The 20,860-nt window shown below is 33.6% G+C and overlaps 3 protein-coding genes across 3 annotated transcripts in view; 2 read left to right on the forward strand and 1 right to left on the reverse strand.

Moving 5' to 3' along the window:
* The first annotated feature begins 93 nt into the window (after positions 1-93).
* On the forward strand, positions 94-1,703 carry LOC135125899 (dolichyl-diphosphooligosaccharide--protein glycosyltransferase 48 kDa subunit). The gene is made up of 5 exons (XM_064051644.1): positions 94-289; positions 342-580; positions 627-881; positions 931-1,065; positions 1,116-1,703. The coding sequence occupies exons 1-5, from the start codon at positions 106-108 to the stop codon at positions 1,662-1,664; spliced, it is 1,362 nt and encodes a 453-aa protein (XP_063907714.1). The 5' UTR covers positions 94-105; the 3' UTR covers positions 1,665-1,703.
* On the reverse strand, positions 1,650-3,429 carry LOC135125898 (U4/U6 small nuclear ribonucleoprotein Prp31). The gene is made up of 4 exons (XM_064051643.1): positions 3,020-3,429; positions 2,765-2,969; positions 2,096-2,714; positions 1,650-2,029 (listed from the first exon to the last, which is right to left on the reverse strand). Exons 1-4 carry the CDS (start codon positions 3,351-3,353, stop codon positions 1,700-1,702), a joined length of 1,488 nt encoding a protein of 495 aa, XP_063907713.1. The 5' UTR covers positions 3,354-3,429; the 3' UTR covers positions 1,650-1,699.
* Positions 3,430-8,073: 4,644 nt separating this feature from the next.
* LOC135125880 (cerebellar degeneration-related protein 2-like) overlaps positions 8,074-20,860 on the forward strand; it is an 84,331-nt gene continuing 71,544 nt past the window's right edge. Inside the window, exon 1 of the mRNA XM_064051618.1 lies at positions 8,074-8,299. Coding sequence (XP_063907688.1) covers positions 8,224-8,299 — 76 coding nt within the window. The 5' untranslated portion in view covers positions 8,074-8,223. The remainder of the gene's footprint in view (positions 8,300-20,860) is intronic.

Here is a 20,860-nt window from a genome sequence, read left to right on the forward strand (position 1 = left end):
TCAGTTTATTTTTCACCGTTCAAAGATAATAAAATGTAAATTTTATATTTTCTATATAAAAAAATCGATATAAAATAGTTCGTGAGTTGATCGTAAGTGGCGTCCATGTCCTTCAGAAAGGTGACGTTTCGGGTTTCGGGGTGTGACGTGTACATGTTCAAAATGAAATTATTTCTTTTCTTAATTTTTACCCTTTTCTCCCTCGTGAGATCCCAAGGGAACACCCTAGTCCTCCTCGATAATCAAGTGATTCGCGAAACCCATTCAATTTTCTTCAAATCTTTGCAAGGTAACAGTTTTGATAGAATTGAGGTTATGTCACCGGCAAATCTCCATTTTAGAAAGAGGCTACAACCTGAGCTTTAAAATCGCCGACGATTCGTCTCTAGTTTTATCCAAATACGGAGAATACTTGTATGAAAACTTAATAATTTTTGCACCTGCCGTTGAAGAATTTGGGGGCACCCTCAACGTTGATACGATCACTCAGTTTGTTGATGACGGGGGCAACGTGCTGGTGGCTGGGAATAGTGGCACGGGGGATGTTTTACGCGAGCTTGCTTCAGAGTGTGGATTTGAGGTTAAAATTCATCCACATAGTAAAAAAATACTAGATTAAATTGTAGGTTGATGAAGAAGGGGCTTTTGTGATTGACCATTTGAACTATGACGTAAACGACGAGGGCCAACATACCAAACTCGTAATCACTCCAGATAACTTAATTGATGCCCCTGTTATAGTGGGATCGAGGAAAGATGTAAAACCTTTGCTTTACCAAGGAACTGGTATTTTAGCCGACCCTGAAAATCCTCTAGTTTTGCCATTATTGTCCGCGGAAAGTACCGCCTACAGTTATATTCCTGAGCAAGCCATTAAAGAAGTAATAGCAGTTGTTACATATTAATTTAAATTGACATTATATATTGCAGTACCCCCATGCCGTTGGGCGCGACACTGTTCTAATAGCAGGACTGCAAGCACGTAATAACGCACGAGTCGTTTTCAGCGGCTCGCTTTCCTTCTTCTCAGATGAATTCTTCACAGCTCCAGTAGAAAAAGCTCAAGTAATTATATCACGTTCGTTAATTTTTGCAATTAATTTTATGTTGTCTAGGGTGGTGTCAAATCTGATGTTTCTGGTAACAGAGATGTGGCATTCGCCATTAGTCAATGGGTTTTCAAAGAGCATGGCCAATTAAGAGTCCGATCCGTCAAACATAGTCGAGTTGGTGAAGAGAAACCCCCATCTGCGTACACTATAATGGAAGACGTAATCTATAAAATAGAAATCGACATATTTGAAGATGGCGAATGGAAACCCTTCAGTGCCGACGACATACAACTTGAGTTTGTCAGAATTGATCCTTTCGTCCGTACTAACTTACAAAAGAAAGGAAAACAGTATGAAGCTAGATTCAAAATACCTGATGTGTATGGAGTGTATCAATTCAAAGTCGACTATGATAGAGTCGGATACACTAGAATTTACAACACCACACAAGTCTCAGTGAGACCTCTACAACATACACAGTATGAAAGGTTCATTAACTGTGCATACCCATATTATGCAGGAGCGTTCTCCATGATGGGTGGACTTTTCCTGTTTTCGTTTGTGTTCTTACACTTGAAAGAAGATGAAGTTAAGAAATCCAAAGGCGATTAATTTTTATTTCATTTTTAAATAAAGATTTTGTTACATTAATTTTTATCAACTCTGAAAAACCCAGACGTGTTTGAAAAATATTTAGCACTAGAATCATTCACTTTCACTTCTGCCGCTTGTGGATTCACTATTTCAAGACCCTGTAAGGGCGTGAAAGCCACACTTGAGGCAGTTCCTGATATTTGCTTTTTGACAGTTGTGCTACCGCCCCAAACATTTTGTTTTTGTAGATTTTTTTGTAAAGTTTTTGATATTCTGACTTTGGTTTTTTCGTCCACTTGTGGTAGCCTGACACGACCTGTGCCCGCCTTGCCTATAGTGCCTCTACTATACCCCAAGTCTTCTTGGTAGGCGTCGTCTTCAATCTACAACCAATAAAAATGCCACTGATGAATTACCCAATCAAAACACAAACCACACCCCATACTTACATCAGCGAAGTTCATCCTATTCGCCTGTTTCCGTAACTCTGTCATAGCATACCTCTCCTTCATCTTCCTCACCCGTTTCCCACCCCTTTTTTTCTTTGACTGGTCAATGGGTTTTGGAAGTGGCTTTACGAACTTCACAGGGGGCGGTTCCATCATTTTGTCCAATTTCCTCTCAATCTCGTCTCTTAGCATCCTACCAATACTTCCATCTTTACTTTCATGTCTTGAGTCAACCCGTGCCGCTAAAGTACATTTCGTAGCCACCAATCTCGCAGCTTTTCTTCTATAGTCAGGGGGCGTGTTTTGCACAATTTCTGAATAATAAACGAAACCAGTATGAGGTAACATATTCACTTGTGAAAACCCCGAAGAAGTTTTCTTTTGTTGTCCCAGAAGTTGCACATTACACGCCGGGATGTTTGACAATCGCGTCAAACCTCCAGCAATGCCCATGATTTTTGCTGCAATTGAAGCTCCTAATATTGCTGATAAATTAGGAGCAATGAAAGCCATTCGGCTCTCTACATATTCATAAATTTTTAATTTATAGTTATTGAGATCTACCGCCATATCGCAAGCTTCGTCAATTTGTTGTTTCTCAAAATCTGTGAGTAGAGTCCTGAAAAATAATATCAAGAGAATTTGGAATGAGTGCAATGCTTACCTTACCCTTGTGTTGTTGACGCTGTAACTGACACCACCATAATAGTGGCTTGGGTTAAGAATTGTTGCAGAATTTCGTTATTTTTTGCTTGATCTAAGTCATTCCCTAACTCTTTCACTGTTCTGACATACTCGAGGGGACTCACCACCAAGGAATCTAACTCAGGGAAGCGTTTTTGATATTTGTCGCGTACAAATTTGTGAACGGTACCTAGAATAATGTTACGTTGGTACAATTAGTGGTTATTGTGACGTACATACCAATTTCTGCATCAATATCCGCAGCTATGTTATTTGCCTCGACGATGAGTTGGTATTCTGGATCGAGCTCAACACGACCAATAATGTCAAAGTTTTTGCGTCCCTTTTTCACGTATTGTTCGATTTGGTCTAATATGGATCGCAATTTCCTAGAGTCTCTTAGTTTACAGAGTTCCCTCACAGAATTAATTTGGGTTGTGTCTTGAACTAGAAGATCTTTAATATCTGGTTTTTCTTCCTTGATTTCGGGTTCTTCTTCAGGGTCCAGGCCGTCATCCAAGTCATCTTGATCGTTTTCCTCTAAATCCGCCAATAATTCGTCAGCTAAAGACATTCTTCACAAAATAAACACGGTCACACACACTTATTGTTTAAGGTTATGTCCAGTCGTTTATTGACGTTGCGATAAAGCGACGTTGCCACAGTGGATGATTTTAGTGCTTCTTCTCTCATAGAGGGCGCAGGAGTCGAGTCTTTAAGTCATTTTTAAATTTTTCACTTGTTACGAAAATTGAAACAAATTTACTTGAATAAGAAAAGAGCATACGTACAAATTTGAAATGGTAAATTTTTATGTATTTAACTATCTTTCCCAGACCCCAGCCATTGTTAAATTCTCAGCTTTCAAATTTGAAGGTGAAAGGTATTTAGATTTGATTTACCTACATGGGGTAAACCGGGTAAACTATGCAAAGAGCATATTAAAATTATTATTATATATTTTTTAATACTGAGCCGATGTTAAAAACAGTTTACCTTTGACGAACGAAACGTAACAGAATAGCTGAATGAAATAATGTTTAAAGCGACTTTTAACGTAGGATTGTGATCCATCATTGTCACAGTTTACCTCAAAAAGCATTACAGTGGCAAGTTATACTTATAATATAAATTCAATTTTGAAGAAATGCAGAAAATTGACAAATATAATGAAAGTTCTCGCGTCGTAGTCCTATCCAAGAAAGGAGCAAACTTAATTGTTTTCTCATCATTGAATGTGCAATGTGATCTTGTTCTTGATGCGGTTGTGTCAACTGGTAAGAATTAAACCGTCAATCATTAAAGATATTCATAATCCATCAACATGAAGTAACTGATGTTGGTTTTTAAAAGACAAACAATAGATGCATAGAAACAAACGACTTTCACATCATTGCAACAAATATAAAAAATGTTGTCAGATATTAAATAAGATAATGAAAAACAAAAAGCATACATTTTTAAGCTGTCACCTTCATCAATACGATATCGTTCAAAACTTTGGCCACATTTACATTTTCCAAACTATTTATACAAACACTTCTCAGACAACAAAGTTAAATCGTTAACGTAAAATAAATGCTGTACAGAAGAAATCAAAATTAAAAAAAGAAACTACATTTAAAAAAACGAATCTAAAATGAGGAAATTTTCTTCAAATATTTTTCTAAACACGAGCAATGTTATCAATCCTTTTTTAAATGGTAAAATAACACAAAATTTTGTAAATTACCAAAATGACATCAAGTTTTACGTACTGTTGTCCGATAGGATTTCGTCATTTTTCTATGTTTCTCTGTTTTGTTTTCTTTTTTTTTTGTACATAATTTATTCCAAATATTTATATACGATTCATTCGACCATTCAGTTTTTAGTCTTTTAAAAAATCAAATATGTATATTCAAAACCACCGTTAACCAACAATAGAAGCATCTAAATTATAATTTTGACAAGAAATTTTAATTTGTTCACAAAGTGCATCCTGAGTGAATGAAAAAAAATTGGTCTAAGGTTATCTAAAAACAGAACTTCTCTTGCTCTTGAAGTACAGTCCAACAAGACCCGTTTCTTCGAAAAATTATAAAATTTGATTTTAGGATTTTTTATAATAACTCCTACAAGTTAAAAAAATCTAAATAATACCAGTCACAGTGTAAGAAAAAAAATGCACATGAAGGTAATCGAAAACCTACGCGGTTTGCTTATATAAAGGATAAAAAGTTGTTATTAAATTTGGATTTTTTTGAGAAAATCTGGATAACTACAAGAAAAATGCAAGACGGATTCATAAACCATCAGTGTAGGAGTATGTTATTTTCTAAAATTTAAATAATATTTACTGTGCAATATTTTGAGGTGATATCAGTAGATTGTTGGTGGAGAGGATTAGATAAATTTTGGTTAGTGTTTTTCTCGTCTATACGATACTCCTAAAATACGCACAGTGATGGTCAAACTAAAGTGAAACACTTTTCTTTCCCTAATGTAACTTTCAAATCTGTATTGTCGTTGTTAATGAATACCTGTTAAATATAGTCCAGTTTACACAACTAAATTTCTTGAAAAAATCCTTTCAAAAGGTGCCTTATTTTGACCGCCACTGTATAAAATTCGTGTCGGTCCGACAGTTTCGAAAATTATCTATCTAATAAAAGCCGACCTAGACAGACAGGCGGAAACGACGGAAGAGCTATTTTTTCGTACTCTAATAAGAGTCATAAAACGTCGAGAAAACATGAAAGTAGCTATTCGCCGGATGGATGATTACAATAGTTCCTTAGCTTACGTTTTACGAAGTAATTATCGTATACGAGAACTGTTTATCAGATCTGTCCTCTTTTTTGCATGATTAAATTAACAAATCAATTTCATCGTCAAAATATGATTCCAAGAAATGGTAACTACGTACAGTTTTTTTATACCACTCAAACAATTTCTTGACCCGTCTTTTCATTCATAATGTTAAAGTAGGTAGAGGTGAAATAATTCGAGAACAGCGTGCTGAGTCATCAAACGCTGCGTTGCAGTGTTGACAGGGAGAGCCTGAGCAGTGGCGTATCCGTATTCATTTTTGGAAGTTATTTTTGAAACAAATATTATAAAACAAATATGTATCAATTTTTGACCCCCAAGTGTAAACTAAGGGAGTATTATAAAAAGGTCCATCCAACGAATAGCTACTTTCATGTTTTCTCGGCGTTTCATGACCCCTAGTGCGTGAAAAAAATTGTTGTCTGTCGTCTATCGTTTGTCTGTCGTGTGTCTGTGTCGATTTTTATTTGACAGATAATCCCCGAAACTACTGGACTCAAATTTTATGCAGGGTGTTCCAAAAACGACGGAAAAGTCGATGGTACGTTGTTAAGAAAGTATAAGAGCACTGACGTATGGTGGACTGTGTGGTAGTGCCGTAAAAATGTTGAGTTACTAACGCAAAAGTCGGTGGTTCGAATGTCAATGGGTCACATTTGTTTTACACTCTGACTGGTATATTTTTTATTATTAGTTTTGCACGCCTCCTGCACGTGTCGCAATTGACATAGTGTCTTTGCTGAAATGTTCGACTGTTCACGCGATATGTTCGCACTCCGCGCCAAACCAAATACATTAAACAAGTGAGCAGAGTGTGTCTTCGTAATATAATACATTCGAATCAAATGCAGTGGCGGAGTATGGATGATTAAAGTACGATACATGAATGAATTCAGAAAGATGAGGTCTAAAAAAATACAAAGAAACATGTTTTTACTTTTCAAGTGTAAGCTACATCTTTTTAATATATCGAGATTTTCACAAATGGAATTGAGCAAAATCAAGTTTTTTAATTTTTCAAAGAAGGGGGATTTGTTGGACTGTACTTCGGGTTCGAGGGAAGTGCTTTAGAAATAACCTTCGACTATTTTTTTTATTTTACCACATCTTTAAACGGACTCCAATAAAGTATTACTCCCATTTATTTAACAGTCTTACATATTTCTGTTATTGTTTGTTTCCTATTTAAATAAGATTTTCTATTTGGAAATAAGTATAATTCGCAAGGTTATATAGTCGTTACTGTGTTGCTTTTAACATTTTAAAATTATCAGTTACTTGAAATCCAACCGAACAAATATTTTCAAGGTTTAATTATTTGTTTGATAAGACGACAATGATATTAGCAGCAGTTACGTGATAGATTAGTTTTGAAACATGTATTTTAACTGCTTGACTAATTCAAACTAGCTAATTCCCAAAATAACAACAGATGTATTAAAATAGAAAGTAAATTAGGTTATTAAAACGTTTTTGAGATTATTTTGACTGCCTGATTTCGAAAGATGTTTCACTTTACTCTTACTTTTTAGTTTTCTATATACTCTGTTCCGTTGTAAAGATCAGTCTCCTATTTTTGAGAGTGAACTCGTCTAGTCTTATTCTCTTATTATTTTACCTCTACTAAGTAAATTTCATTAATTCAAATTAGTCAAGCTATTTACATTATTAATTAGTGTCCAAAATTTTACGGAATCATACTCCTGCGGAACAGAGGTTCAGAGAAAGCTTAGAAATATCAGTAAAAACTTAATATATTACAGATTATAATGCATTAAAATAATTATCAAAATGCACTCGCTCCACTTGGCAACACTGGCTTATTAAAGTTCCAATAATCACCGGCGCTGTCGGATATCACGTTACATGCTATTAACAAGTTATTTAATACTAGAATATGTAACAAACGTTAATTAACACGTCGTCTTTTTTCTAAGCTCCTTTTTTCGAAACCTCCAAAAACGATGACAGTTCTGTTCAAACATCAAGCGCGAAAAAATGGCGGCACGTTCGAATTCCGTCTGCCTTTACGTTGGCATTTCCGCCCCCGGGGCTATCCTCTCGTTTTAGTGAATGAAATCGGCCGGAAATATAAATCATTCCATTCTTATATCGACGTGCAAAACCCTTTTACTAAAAAATTCCCATTTTTGTTCTTCCAGGCGTGACTCCGAAGCGTGCGAATGTTTTGATTAGTTCCATTGTTTGAAAATGTTCAAACTGGCTTGAGGGCAGGTGGGAGTGTGCAAACTGAAAGTAAAACTAGCCCACCTGTCAAATCTAGATATTATCAAAGATAAAAGAAATTTGGAGCATCGGCGATGAAGGGGAAAGTCACGAAATTGCCACAATTAGAGGTCACGGTTGCACCCTTTTTTTTAAAACACAAAATTTGAGAAAATCGCGCGCCCGTGACCTGGGGTACCCGCTACGGTACCACCTTTTTTCACAGGTGTGTGTGTGTGGAGATTGTAAAAACAGGTACTCGCTTGTGACCACTGCAAGAAACGAGACTGCGCACCAAAAGTCCGCTTCTTCAGACAAGACATGTGTGTGTTAGTTTCGGTTCTTTAACCCGTTGGAATTTTCTCGCCGAATTAGTTTGGAAAAATGGTCAGTGGAAAAGTGTGAAAATGGCTAGTTTTCGGGACTTGCAAATGGACTGGGCTTCGTTGTGCCAAGACTGCCCTGACTGTTGGACCGCCGAAGGTAAGTTTTTTAACTTTTTCTAAGTTTCGTAATCGCCTATTGATAAATTACATTAGTGCAACTGGTTCCACTGGTCAAAAACGTGCCGAATTTTCAATAATATTCTAACGAAGGCTGCGTTTTAGCCTCGTCTTGTGCAAATAGACTGCGATTTTTATTAGTTTTCATTGTCACCATCACCTTGCCTCTTGAATGTTAATAAATTTCAAAGAAGTTCTCTTTGGAATGTGTGAGAATTTTTCTGCTTATAGATTCCAGCATTTATTTAACGGTACACCTTTTCCAAACGTGTCAAGTTTAAAATTATTCAACAGTTCGATTGGGAAATCACTTGTTAGATTAGCACTTTGAAATAAATATTGCTGAGCTTGTTAAAGTCAAACTTTTGGCATTTATGAACGAATTAGCAAGAACTTTGGCCTCGAAATTCGACTAGTTTATATTTGAGGATCTTATCGCGTTACAAACTAGGCAATAACAGTCATCAGGTTTAAGATATTTGCTCTTTTCAAGAATGTGTGTGTGGGTGGGATTATTATCCTTCACCAGAAATCGTTTCTTTGCTTTTTTTAATTGCTAGAAGAACTGGATGGTGAGGAAATGTTCATTCCGGTTTCACTTAAAGGAATACAACTTTCGGTTTTTTTTACAGACGTAGGTACAAGTTATTGTTAAATCGATTTTAGGGGACTTTCTATGCTAATCGGAAATGTCTAGTTAAAATGTTTCTTTTTCTGAAAAACAATTTTTTCTTCAAGACTATGTAATCACTGCAGATATTATTGCGTTTTAATCGATGTGTTCTAGAGAAATTACTAGTTTATATAATTATCTACGACCTCTAATAAAATATACACATACCTATGTAAGTACGTGCAAATGCTTTTTTGAGTTTTCTCGTTTCTCAGTTCTATACGGTTTTATTGTTCTTTCTTCCGTCCTTATTAATACTATTTCATATTATAATTTAATAAATTACTGATCATCAATGGTAGCAATTAAGGGCGGTTTTTGTCAGTTATTGTGGCTAGTTTTCACTCAGTCATTAATATTTTTCCTTGTTTTTAAGACAGTTTTTCTTTGAGCTTGTTATTGGTGAAACTAGGATTGATCACTACAGTCTTTTTGTACAAAGTAGGAAGGATTTAGTTTCTTCCGTTTAAAATGAAAACCTATATATCAATCTAACCGAAGAAATTAATTTTTACGATTTAATTTAATACGATAATTTTTGTCATGCCATTTACCCACTTCGCGTGGAATAAAAATGAGTATTATGTGCACTTTACACGAAACTCGACAGTTTCTCTCGTACTACATAGAATTTTTTCCGATGATTACAAAATTAGAAAAAATCAAACTTAACACCTACCTGAAAAAACCGATTTAATTATATATATACTTCTAGAAAAAAATAATTTACAGTGTATGGACTAATTTATTAGCAATAGCAACTGTTTCTATTTTGACTAAATAAATTTTTAGCATCATCTATCTCAAAAAAGGAAAACTGAATAAACCAGTTTTATGAAAAAATTAAGAAATCATTATAATTCTCCACGTACGTACTATAAAGTCGCCTGCATTGCAAAGGAACGAAACCGATGCTGATTTTTTGTGACGTATAGCATTTAACAAAACTTCATATCTCTTATTGCGCTGCATTTTTGATATTTGTATGAAATTTAAGGCTATTACAAGACAACATGAATAAAAATGGTGCTAACTAAAGCTGCGTAAAAATGAATGATAGGTAAAGTGATTCACATTATTTTACTTATCAAATGTGTTCAATAGTTTTAAAAGAAGTAAGAACAAAATTATTTCGTGTATAATAATAATGTTGTATTTTAGGCAGATTACCACCAATTTATCATTATTATTACAAAAAATCGTATATAAAGACAGTTTAATTATGCAAAATAATTAAAAAGTTTAATATTTATATTTATGGAAAAGTTTTTTTCCCGGATTAGCAACGCCCTTAATAAAATAATTTCAAATTTCTTTGTTAAGAAATTTAAATTTAAAAACACGCTATCGAGGTTTTAATTTATTAACAGACACATTCCTTGATACGTATATTTGAAAGTAAAAGTGTATTAAAGGTTCTTATATTTCCTTAAACGTAAATTTTGGATTTTTGTCGTAATTATGGAGGTTATAAAAACGTCTTTGCGGTGACAGTTCACAAATGTATGATCATAACCTGACGTAAATTTGATATTTATATTGAAGGAATGTCGTTATATCAATACAAAAAGTTAGTTTTTTGCTACCAATCTCCATTCATCTCGAGATCTTGTCAACTCTATTTACAGCCAAATTATATAACAGTATTAAAGTTTTCACCTGTTTTGCATCGTTTTTAGTAATTTCATTTTCAAACATTATTACTAATTTGCATGTTTTAACTTCTGAAAGTAGCACGTATTCATGGCAACTATAATCACTTTTAAATAAATTTGCCATTAATCGACCATCACAAGTTATTACATTAACAACTTTTAATTACGTGTAAGGCCATTAAAATTTTATGTTTATATGCTAATATAAAAGAAATAAAATTGAATAGTGCGTTTATCTTGCGAGTCACCTTTCAATTATAGTCGTAAATTACGAAAACAATGCCCGTTAGATACGAAATTTTTGTTTGTTTTGTATATAGTTACAATTAAAAAGCGCCGTCAATGCTGAGGGCGCACAGGGCGGAGCTTTAATCATAATTGAAACATAAGCCCCGCCCCTCCACATTTGACACTTCCTACACAATCATGTAACAAACATTTCTTAACGCTTTTTACAAAAATTTCAACACCTGTTATTATTTTGTTAACACATTTTATATAATTTGCCAATTTGCTTATGTGTTCATTTATAAATATGACTATGACTAATTCATTATTATTCCTCTGTCATCGTATGCAGTCATTAATTAGCTCAATATAACTGCGCTCTTTCAGGTGTCGATGAGATTACCACTGATTTTGATTCTATAACGCGTTTATTGTAGTTATGCAAGTAATAATTGCAGGATTTTCTACTACAATTACTAAGTATAACATAATAGCACTCCCCAAAGCAAATAAATTCTCCACAACTCGATAACTTCATGATAAAACGGGCCATCGACCTGCATCTTCTTCCATTTGCCATTTTTCTGACCCCGACCACTTTTTAGCACGCCGACTCTTCAAACAATGAATTTATGGTACCATGACCGTTACATAATCGAAAATGGCAAATAACTGAATCGAACTTGTGTAATTTTCGAACAATTAAAATCAGAGAGTGCAAGATACTCACTGAAAATAGTAAAAGGATAGTCTAAGTGGAGAACGGGGTTCCTAGGTCAGTGTGCACAAAAATCGGACGTTTGAAAGGGCAGTTAAGATGTTGTTTACGGCTGATTGAGAGGCGTCATGGGCTTTTTACGCGGAAAAACTGATTTGTTGTAATTTTGTAACGTATGTAGGTCAGGTTGTACGGAATGCCGCGAATTCGATGATAAATAATTCATCGAACAACTGGATTGCGGAATGCAAGAAAGCGATTTTTGAATGGGATGCCGCAATTAAAAACAGGTCAGGCAACGAGATGGGTCCAGAAATTTTTCAGTGAGTAATTTCACTAAATTACGGTTTCAAAGTTCGAAAAGTGTGGCGAGCGTTTCAGGTTTACCGGCAGGTGGTTGAAAATTTGAATATTTAATGAATAATAATCGTTACTGTGGTTTAAAGTCAGAATGAAATTCAGGCTCAGTGTCGTAAATTTTATGAAATTGATTTTATGTAATAAAGTTATGAATGAAAGTAAATCATAGGAATAAATCTTTTAGTCTAAAATAAGACACGGAAACCCTGCTACTTCTTTTTAAATTATGGTAATAATCATTGAGTACTGAAAGTTTAGCAACATTTTATATCTAAGCAAAAATGACCCAAAAAGGGAAGTTCTTTAAAAAAAACTTGATTTAACCCTTTGAGGGTCGTTTATCACAATTAAACCATTGAAACGACAGTACTAAAATTTATTCTAAGTAATTAAGTAGATCTTCTTGAAGAAAGTTCTTCGGCTCTTAAGATGTTAAACGTGTAAGAATTTTTTGATCTATAACTTTTTTGTTAAGTAAAGTAGGACGTATTGAAACTTTTGGATTATTTTTGCTCAGAGAATGTGACGGTAAAATTTCAATACTCATCTATGGTGCATTTGTATACAATAATGACTCTCCTTGGTTTTAAAAACTATATTTTCATTCGTCGGACTTACATTAGGAAAGTATTGTAATAACTGTCTGTCTGTCGTTGGCCTTTCGTCTGTCCGAGTGTCGATCTGTTGGACTTTATTTAGAGACTTAATCTTCGAAACTACTTGAGGCAGAGAGTGGAGATTAAAAAATCAAAATTGTATAAGAAAATTTGAAAATTTATCTTCGAAAATAAAACCGACTTCTTTGAAATCTTTGATTGTCGACATGGTAAATCGCTAATCTACCCACATTTCTGAAAATATATATAATATATTCGCAGCATAAATACAGGGCCATAAAAATTGAGAGTCGGAAAACTTGAACTAGAATAATTTGGTTTATTAAGTTGTCGAAAAATATTAGCTGCTATAGATTTGAAATTTCAGATTTCAAATTTCAAAACGCAGTAGCGTCTTTTTTAGATTATTTTTTGACGAAAATATTAGTTGATAGATTTGAAGTTCCGAATTTTAGATTTGTCATTTCGCCACAATGAAAGTTGCAGCATACTTCTAAAAATTCAATTTGAATTCTCATAGTTTAAGGGTGACTATAAATTTTTGCAGCAGTTGTCGCCCCACTGGATTAATTGCAACATAATCTGTCATAAATTGACAAACTTGACGGCAAAAACAGGGAGTATCAATTCTCTCAATCATTATTTGTTTTAATGATTTTATTGCAGTGTGAAATAATTTAGAGTTATACTTCATTTCCTTTTAATTGACAGTTTCTTTGCATTTTTAAACTTCAAATTAACAATCTGTGTCAAGAAGCTCTCAAACTTTTCGGTGCCAATCTTAGAATAATTAAACGATAGGATAATCAATTTTTTCAATTCAATAAGTGATGCATTTTGGAATAATTATACAAATAAAATGTTTGCAATTTTTGTGCGATTTTATCTATCTCCCAGAAATTCGTTCTAAACAAAAAAATTTATCAAATTTTAGCTTGTATACTCTTTTTCACATAACATGGGTGACATTTGGTTGTTTTCGTTACACGTATAGTGTACAGTATAACCTCGATAATCCGAATTAATTGGGAAAAAGGTGTGTTCGGATTAACGATTTGTTCGGATTAGCGATTTTCCCAAAAATCTGAAAGGGCATTGAATAACAACTTCAAACACAGTTGAAAACAAATTTTAAGAAATAAACCTTAATTTTAAATTTTATTAAACAAAATTAAAGAATTCTTAAGCAACAATGGATAATAATAGATACATTCTAAAAAAATATTACTCCGTGACCATAAACACGGGATCTTTTTGGAATTGAACCCTGAATTTTTTCATGAATTTTTCCTCCTTTACGCAAATTTCGACCCATTCTCGACGATTTTCGAAATTTAACTACATCTTCTTGTAGATTATGGGCCTTAGAAGTCACTTCTGGCTTCATTTCTTCGATAACTTAAACCATTTTTCCAGATTCGTCCAGTTGAAATACTAATGGCAATTTTTGAAAATTTCGAAAAATTCGAATTTCACACCGAATTTTCCGAAAATATTGCTCGGTTACCATTAACATGCTATATTTTTGGAATCAGCACGTCGAGATATACATATAGCCCTGAATTTTTTCAGAATTTTTAGGAAACTTTTTCAAAAATGAAGTTTTCCTCATGCAAATTTCGACCCATTTTCGACGATTTTCGAAATTTAACTAAATACTTTTTCTTGTATATTTCGCGCCTCCTTTCTTCGATAACTTAAACCCTTTTTCCAGAATTAGTTAATTAATTCTGTGCATTGAAATATCGCATTTTTTAAAAATTTCAAAATATTCCATACAACACATGCAGAAAGATCTTGCATCATTTTTGCAAGTAGGTGCGTGTTTCCAAGTTCAGTTTGGATTGCAGAGTTTTTGTTCAGATTAAAAAAGCATCGACTTCAAATAGCCTCTGTTCGGATTACTGGATGTGCGGATAATCGTGAATTCGGATTATAGAGGTTGTACTGTATTTACAAAATGAAATGCGATTTCAAAATTTTGAAATTGGTCAAAATAAAGTACCTCGGTCATGTGTCCGTGGCGAGAGAAGTTCTGTCTAAATAACTTAAGCTGTTTTCAGTTGACTAAAAATTTAATTGTGAACTTAAAAATAGAATACAAAAGACTCAAAAATTAAATAGGTATATGTTACAGAAAACAAAACAGGTACTAAAATTAATGAGGTACAGTGTAATATTAATAACTACTATTTGAGATAAATGAGATTAGCCGTCTTTGATTTAATCAATAAAATATTGACGCCGCGTTCGAATAAAGAAAAGCCTGGCAGTGGAAGTCGCGACGGGTACTCCAGAAAAACCTCGATCGCGAAATATCTAGAAAACAACGTATGGGTTTAAATAGAGACCACCTTCGGGAACAAGTCAGTCTAATCTAATCAGGAGTCGGTTAATGAGTTCGAATTAAGTTGAGTAAGAATTATTCGCTGTCTAGTTAGTCGTATAAATTTGTATTAGTGAGAAATAAATTGTTGAGTTTTACCCACGCCAATTTTATATACTCTTTCAACGTCGATTCTTACTTTAAACACCCTATAAAAAAATAGGAGTGTATGAATTAATATTGCATATATATAAATATGCGTTTCTGAACATTTAAAATCAGATTGACTTTGAAAATTTGATAATGTCATCAAGTTTTTGGAAGGGATAAACAGATAATAAATTCTGAAGAGCAATTTATGCTATCCACGATCACTTTAAAGTCTCCACAAAATTGCAGAGCAATAGATTTTGTGCACTCTAAAATGAACTATTAACAAAAATGAATTTTGCAAATTGTATTAAGAGACTACTTACAGAAGAACCACTCTATAAAAATATACAAAAGAAAATCAGGACGACAGACGGACGGACAAACAGACAAACGGAAACGGGAGACCCATTTTTTCGTATTCTAGGGGTCATGAAAGGTCGAGAAAATGTAAAAGTAGAGAGTCGGCCGATGGAGTTCATTACAAGATCTCCTAATATTTTGCCTTTTTTTTTCTTAATATACATAGCCATATTTTCATAACAAGAAACTTAAAACATGGTTAAAATGGTTTATGCAAGGAAATATGGCTTTTGCAATTATGGGGCGGAGCCTAATTACAAAATCGATATTTCCTTATAGACATTTTTCATTTTAAACATGTTTTAAGTTTCATGTTGTGAAAAGAAGTCTACACATATTAAAACAAAAAGGCAAAATATAAACCCTGCCCACCGACCCCATCTCAATTGTGATGATTTTTTTTTTATTTTTAGATACTTAAAACACGTTTAAAATGGTAAACTTTTGTAAGGAAATATGGATTTTGCAATTAGGCTCCGCCCTTAGGTCTACCCACGCATAAAAACTCGTTACTATTTAGATCAGGGCAGTTATGGGTGGGGCTTAATCTTTGGCTCTAATTTTTTCTTAATATATATAGTCTATGAATAACAAGATACTCAAAAAAGTGTCTTACTTAGCAATTTCTTGTAGAGAGAGAAATAATAACAATTTTGCATTTAAATTTCGCTCCTTTGGTTCTCGACGATTATAAAAAAATCATCACACTTGAGATAGGGCGGGTGGGCGGGGCTTATATTTTCCCTTTTTTCTTAATATACGCAGTTGTCTTTTCAGAACAAGAAACTGAAAACATGTTTACAATGGTAAATTCTTGTAGACTAATATCGATCTTGCAATTAAGCCCCGCCCTTCAATCTGACAACGAATGGAAAATTCATCACAATTGAAATAGGGCGGGTGGGCGGGGCTACATTTTGCCTTTTGTTTCTTAGTATGTTGATTGTCTGTCTAATAAAATCGATACACGACAGGCGCCAAAGGCTACACAAACAGACAAACAGACGGAAATAGGCGACGTACCGTTTGGTACTTTAGAAGACTAGAGGTAATGGAACGTTCAGAAAACATAAAAGTAGCGATTCGTGGGATGCACCCTATTACATTATTTCCTTAGCTTACGCTCAGGAGGTACAAAGGCGGAACTAATAAACAGGAGGTGTGCAAGCATAGTATTTCATAAAACTTATTTGATTTATTGAGCAAAATTGTGAGATGACTTCATCAAATTTTTAAATAACAGATAAATTGTGATCAGCCTTTTACCATCCACATGATACTTTTAAAAAATATAAAATTTCACAACCCCTTATCCGGTAATTTCAGAGATTACTTGTTTAAGAAAATCGCCAATAAACAAAAACGAGACAACCTACAGACGACATACGGTTTCGTATTCTAGGAGCTGTGGAAAGACGAGAGAAAAGATGAAATCACCCTTTTACGCTTGGGAAGTAAAAATCTATTAAAATTATGACGTTAGTGATTTGATAGTCATATTTTTCTACACCTGTAAACAAGTCAAAGTGTTGTATTTTTCCAACCTCCACACGTGAATTGGAGTATAGCTAAATATAAAAAAATCTACAAATATTTTCTTGTTGCGATTTTTTCATTATTAATTTAATATCATCTAAACTTACGTATAAATAACGTCACCAATTTTTTAAAGAGATGAGTAATTAAGTCTATCACTATCATAACACAATATTTTAATAAATAATACTCCTTTTATTTAATGAATCCAGAGAGAAAATACAAAATATTTGACTGAAAACTGAGAAAAGTCGAGTTGTCACCCGAATTGTCAGCCGAGGTGGTATAATATGTAAATCTTTTCATTCCAAATATAATGTCTCATTTTATATACCTACCACATCCAAACATACATACGAGTATGTCAGTTTTTGGATGTTTTACTAAATTTTGAGATAGACACTTATATTAACATTAGAAGCGTAGATAATGCTATTAAAATATATGTTACTAAAGTAGTGCAATTGTTGCGTGCATTATTTTATATAGTTTTAAATAAATTTTAGAAAAAAAACATGTTTAATTTCTGGCTACCTGACGGTACTGGAAGACAACTCGACCCTGCTCTGAAAATTTACAAAACCAGAAAATGATATTCTGAAAACATAAAAAAATAGCCTGACCTCATCTGACGCGGAGAAAATATATACTTAAGATATATGTCTGAAAATAGTCTGATAAATAGATAAAACCAATACCTGGTTAATAAATTTTCTATGGACAAATAACCGAAGACAAATAATAGACAGACGCCAAATAAAAATCTACAGTTTCGTTTTCTATGAACTATTCAGCGTAAAATAAACTTGGTCAAACATTCATCGAAATAGTTCTGTTGCAATACTTCTCTTAAATATTCGTGAGACAATAATAAAATAAATAAATAATTAATTGTAAACTGAGGGAATAAAAGTTCAATATCAGAGAGAAAATGTGAGATTTTAAATTAAAACAAGATAAAATTACAGCGTCAGTAGATGCTGACTTAGACTGAAGAAAAATAAATAAAGCAAAATCATAATCATAAAATTAACAACTTAAGCAAAGTGTCAGAAATTAAGGATGAATGGACGGTAGAATAAATTAACCCAATCAGTGTTTCTTAAAAACTTATTGGTCGTGATTACCAAAAGGTGTCCGTTGGTGATTTTCAGTGCCCATTTGATTTTTAAAAATGATTACATTTATTTTTTCAATATTCTTTGGGATCTTAGATTTATATATATCGTAGATATGAAATTAATATATTAATAGTAAAGTTCACCACGTTATGTGAAAATAGTATATTATTAGCCAAGGTTGCAGAGCCAAGCATTCTAGACCGAGCGCAAATTAGAACCCGAGACGCGCAGCGTCGAGGGCTCTAAGTGCGAGGTCTAGAAGTGGCTTTGCAACCGTGGTTAATATACTATTTTTTTCACTAGTAGAAACCATAAGACAATAAACTGAAAAATAAACGTTCAATTTTTTGACGCAACACGATTTTGTTTTGATTTCTAATCAAACTTGATCTAAATCTTCAACACAAAGAAAACCGTTTATACTTGTCGCCGAGTTAATCATTTTATCTTCTACCGTCTACCAACTACCATGCGTATACTCAAGTAATGTTTGTAGCACACATTTGTTCATTTTTTAAGAAATAATCAAATCAAACACTGCGTACATAACCTCAATTTTTCTTTTTGAACCCGTGGTAGCAAAAGTTGAATTTGCTACCACTAAATGAGTCGACATTTGCATGCGTCCAGGCTGCTAGTGAAAAAAAATCTTTTTTGAGAAACAAAAAAGTTAAAGGATATATAAATTTAATTTTAACACATTGCAGAACAGTAAACTACTCAACATAACTCTTAAATCATGGTGCAAATCATAAAGAACTGTTAGATAAGGTAGAACACCTGTATGCTCGAGGTTATTTTATTTCGTTCGCAACAAATCACCTAAATATGCAAAAATCTATGATACATTCGGTTTAAACAAATCGAATTAATTAAATTAGTCGAAATCGTAAAAAACAAAACCTTGCTTGGAGAGAGTGTGGGCGGTGGAGAAATTTTGAGCGGACACCTAACGAACGTTTTCTAATTCCTACCCTAAAACAATCGCATTTTAGTTTCCTAAATGTCTTTAGTATTTCTCACGTGTCCGATCCACCACATTTTCTAAACGTCCAATTGCATAAACCCCGCATTCCTCCAGTTTCTCGGAAACGACCCACAAACTGCATCAACAATAAAACTATGCATAATTCCAATTCAACAATACCACCGCATTTACATGTATCATTCCGATCGAATTTCAATAAAATTCGATCGACACATTCCCACGGGTCATTTTTTTTCTATCTCAATTTATATTCAAATAGCAAAGGCAACGTTCCCAAAATTGCAAATCCAATCTCTCAAGATTTGCATAAGAAGCGACCAGTGGCGTAACAAACGCGAGACGGAAGTAAAACTCCACCAGAAAAGGTCATCGCGACGAAAACAAAAATTACGCAACAGCGTTCACGGGTGACCAGCAAATGAAACTTTGAGCAATTACCCGTAATTACACATTAAATATTTACAAATTGTGTAAGACGCGTCAACGCTTGTGACCTCTCGTCGATATCTCCAATTCTTTACAATCGAACCCTAATTAAAATTTCCAGCTCTAGAAAGTACATTACCATAATTATTAATCGTTTGCTGAAATTTTTGCGTCGGTGCGTGCACGGGAATGAATTAATACGGCAAATTACCAACTCAAACTCATATTTTATCGCACGATGACAAAAAGTCGCGTGAAAGTCCCGATCTTATCCTCCTGCACTGCTCTTAAAGCCGCTCCTTTTACGGGGTTGCACAATTTTTTTCGCCGTCTAATATCTCCGAATCTCCGCCGAAGGCGCGCAACATCCACTAGTCATTACTCGTAATGATGTCGAAACGATTTATCGGTGTAATTAATGATTCTAATTTTTAATTGGAGTTTGTGGGAAGTGGGCGACATTCAAGAGGAGGTCGAAAAATAGTTCGGATTTTTCGTGGCGAGGAGTGAAAAGTTGTTTCAAATTCACGAGTTTCGTGATTTAATTAGTTATCGGTTAGGTTTAATGGGCTTGTGTTTGTTGATGATAGAAAATGAGCTGTTTACACGCTTCACGCTAAGTGGGCACAGCTGGAAATGGGGCTGGTATGTACTAACGACAGTTGTACATCAACATTGGCGTTTTTGACACGTTTGGGAGAAAATTGTGCTACTAGAACGAAAAATAACTAGTAAAGTTTTTACACATTATCTGGATTTTGCACAGTTTAGTCTTAGAAAACGTGTTTATTAACTTCCTTGCATCATATGTGAATGTGTTGTAGTTGAGCTATAAATCATTTAATTTTATTAGCATGTTAAAGCCAGTTCTATAAAACACTCGACCTATCATAGATGGTTGCATACACTACAAAAAAAATGCTTTGATTATACACACGCGACAATATTTTATTCCATTTTACGTTGAGTTGATTCATTTTTGAAACACTTTCTTATCAATATATAATAATTCACTACACTATTTTACATAAATTTTTAAGGTGGAACTAATTAGTAAAATATAGAAAAATAATAAACCTCATTTTCCACTAATTAGATTGTTAATAGTTCTCCCTGTGTAAATAAAACACAACTAAAAACTGGTAAACGGTAGACAGTAGAACTAAAATCTTAAAATAATACTACAAGACCTTACATAAACTTAATCATAATTGAAGGAAGTAAGCAAATTAAATTAGCTATAATTTTATTTTTATAATTGAGATCCAACTAAGACAATTTGTTCAACTAGTTTTGCAATAAAAGATTGTAGCATGTTACATAATAATTCAACAGTTTATTACATTACTTGTAATGTTTTATTAAAAAATGTGAACATAT

Source organism: Zophobas morio, unplaced genomic scaffold (assembly GCF_036711695.1).
Source record: "Zophobas morio isolate AGI-343-1 ecotype UQ-CSIRO unplaced genomic scaffold, CSIRO_AGI_Zmor_V1 ptg000009l, whole genome shotgun sequence".
NCBI lineage: Eukaryota > Metazoa > Arthropoda > Insecta > Coleoptera > Tenebrionidae > Zophobas > Zophobas morio.

Coding starts and splice junctions, on each gene's coding strand:
- LOC135125899 (XM_064051644.1), top strand. CDS start 106: ATGTCCTTCAGAAAGGTGACGTTTCGGGTTTCGGGGTGTGACGTGTAC. Junction 882..930: donor CTGAGCAAGCCATTAAAGAA/GTAATAGCAGTT, acceptor TATATATTGCAG/TACCCCCATGCCGTTGGGCG. Junction 1,066..1,115: donor CTCCAGTAGAAAAAGCTCAA/GTAATTATATCA, acceptor TATGTTGTCTAG/GGTGGTGTCAAATCTGATGT.
- LOC135125898 (XM_064051643.1), bottom strand. CDS start 3,353: ATGTCTTTAGCTGACGAATTATTGGCGGATTTAGAGGAAAACGATCAA. Junction 2,970..3,019: donor GGATATTGATGCAGAAATTG/GTATGTACGTCA, acceptor ACATTATTCTAG/GTACCGTTCACAAATTTGTA. Junction 2,030..2,095: donor ATAGGATGAACTTCGCTGAT/GTAAGTATGGGG, acceptor TATTGGTTGTAG/ATTGAAGACGACGCCTACCA.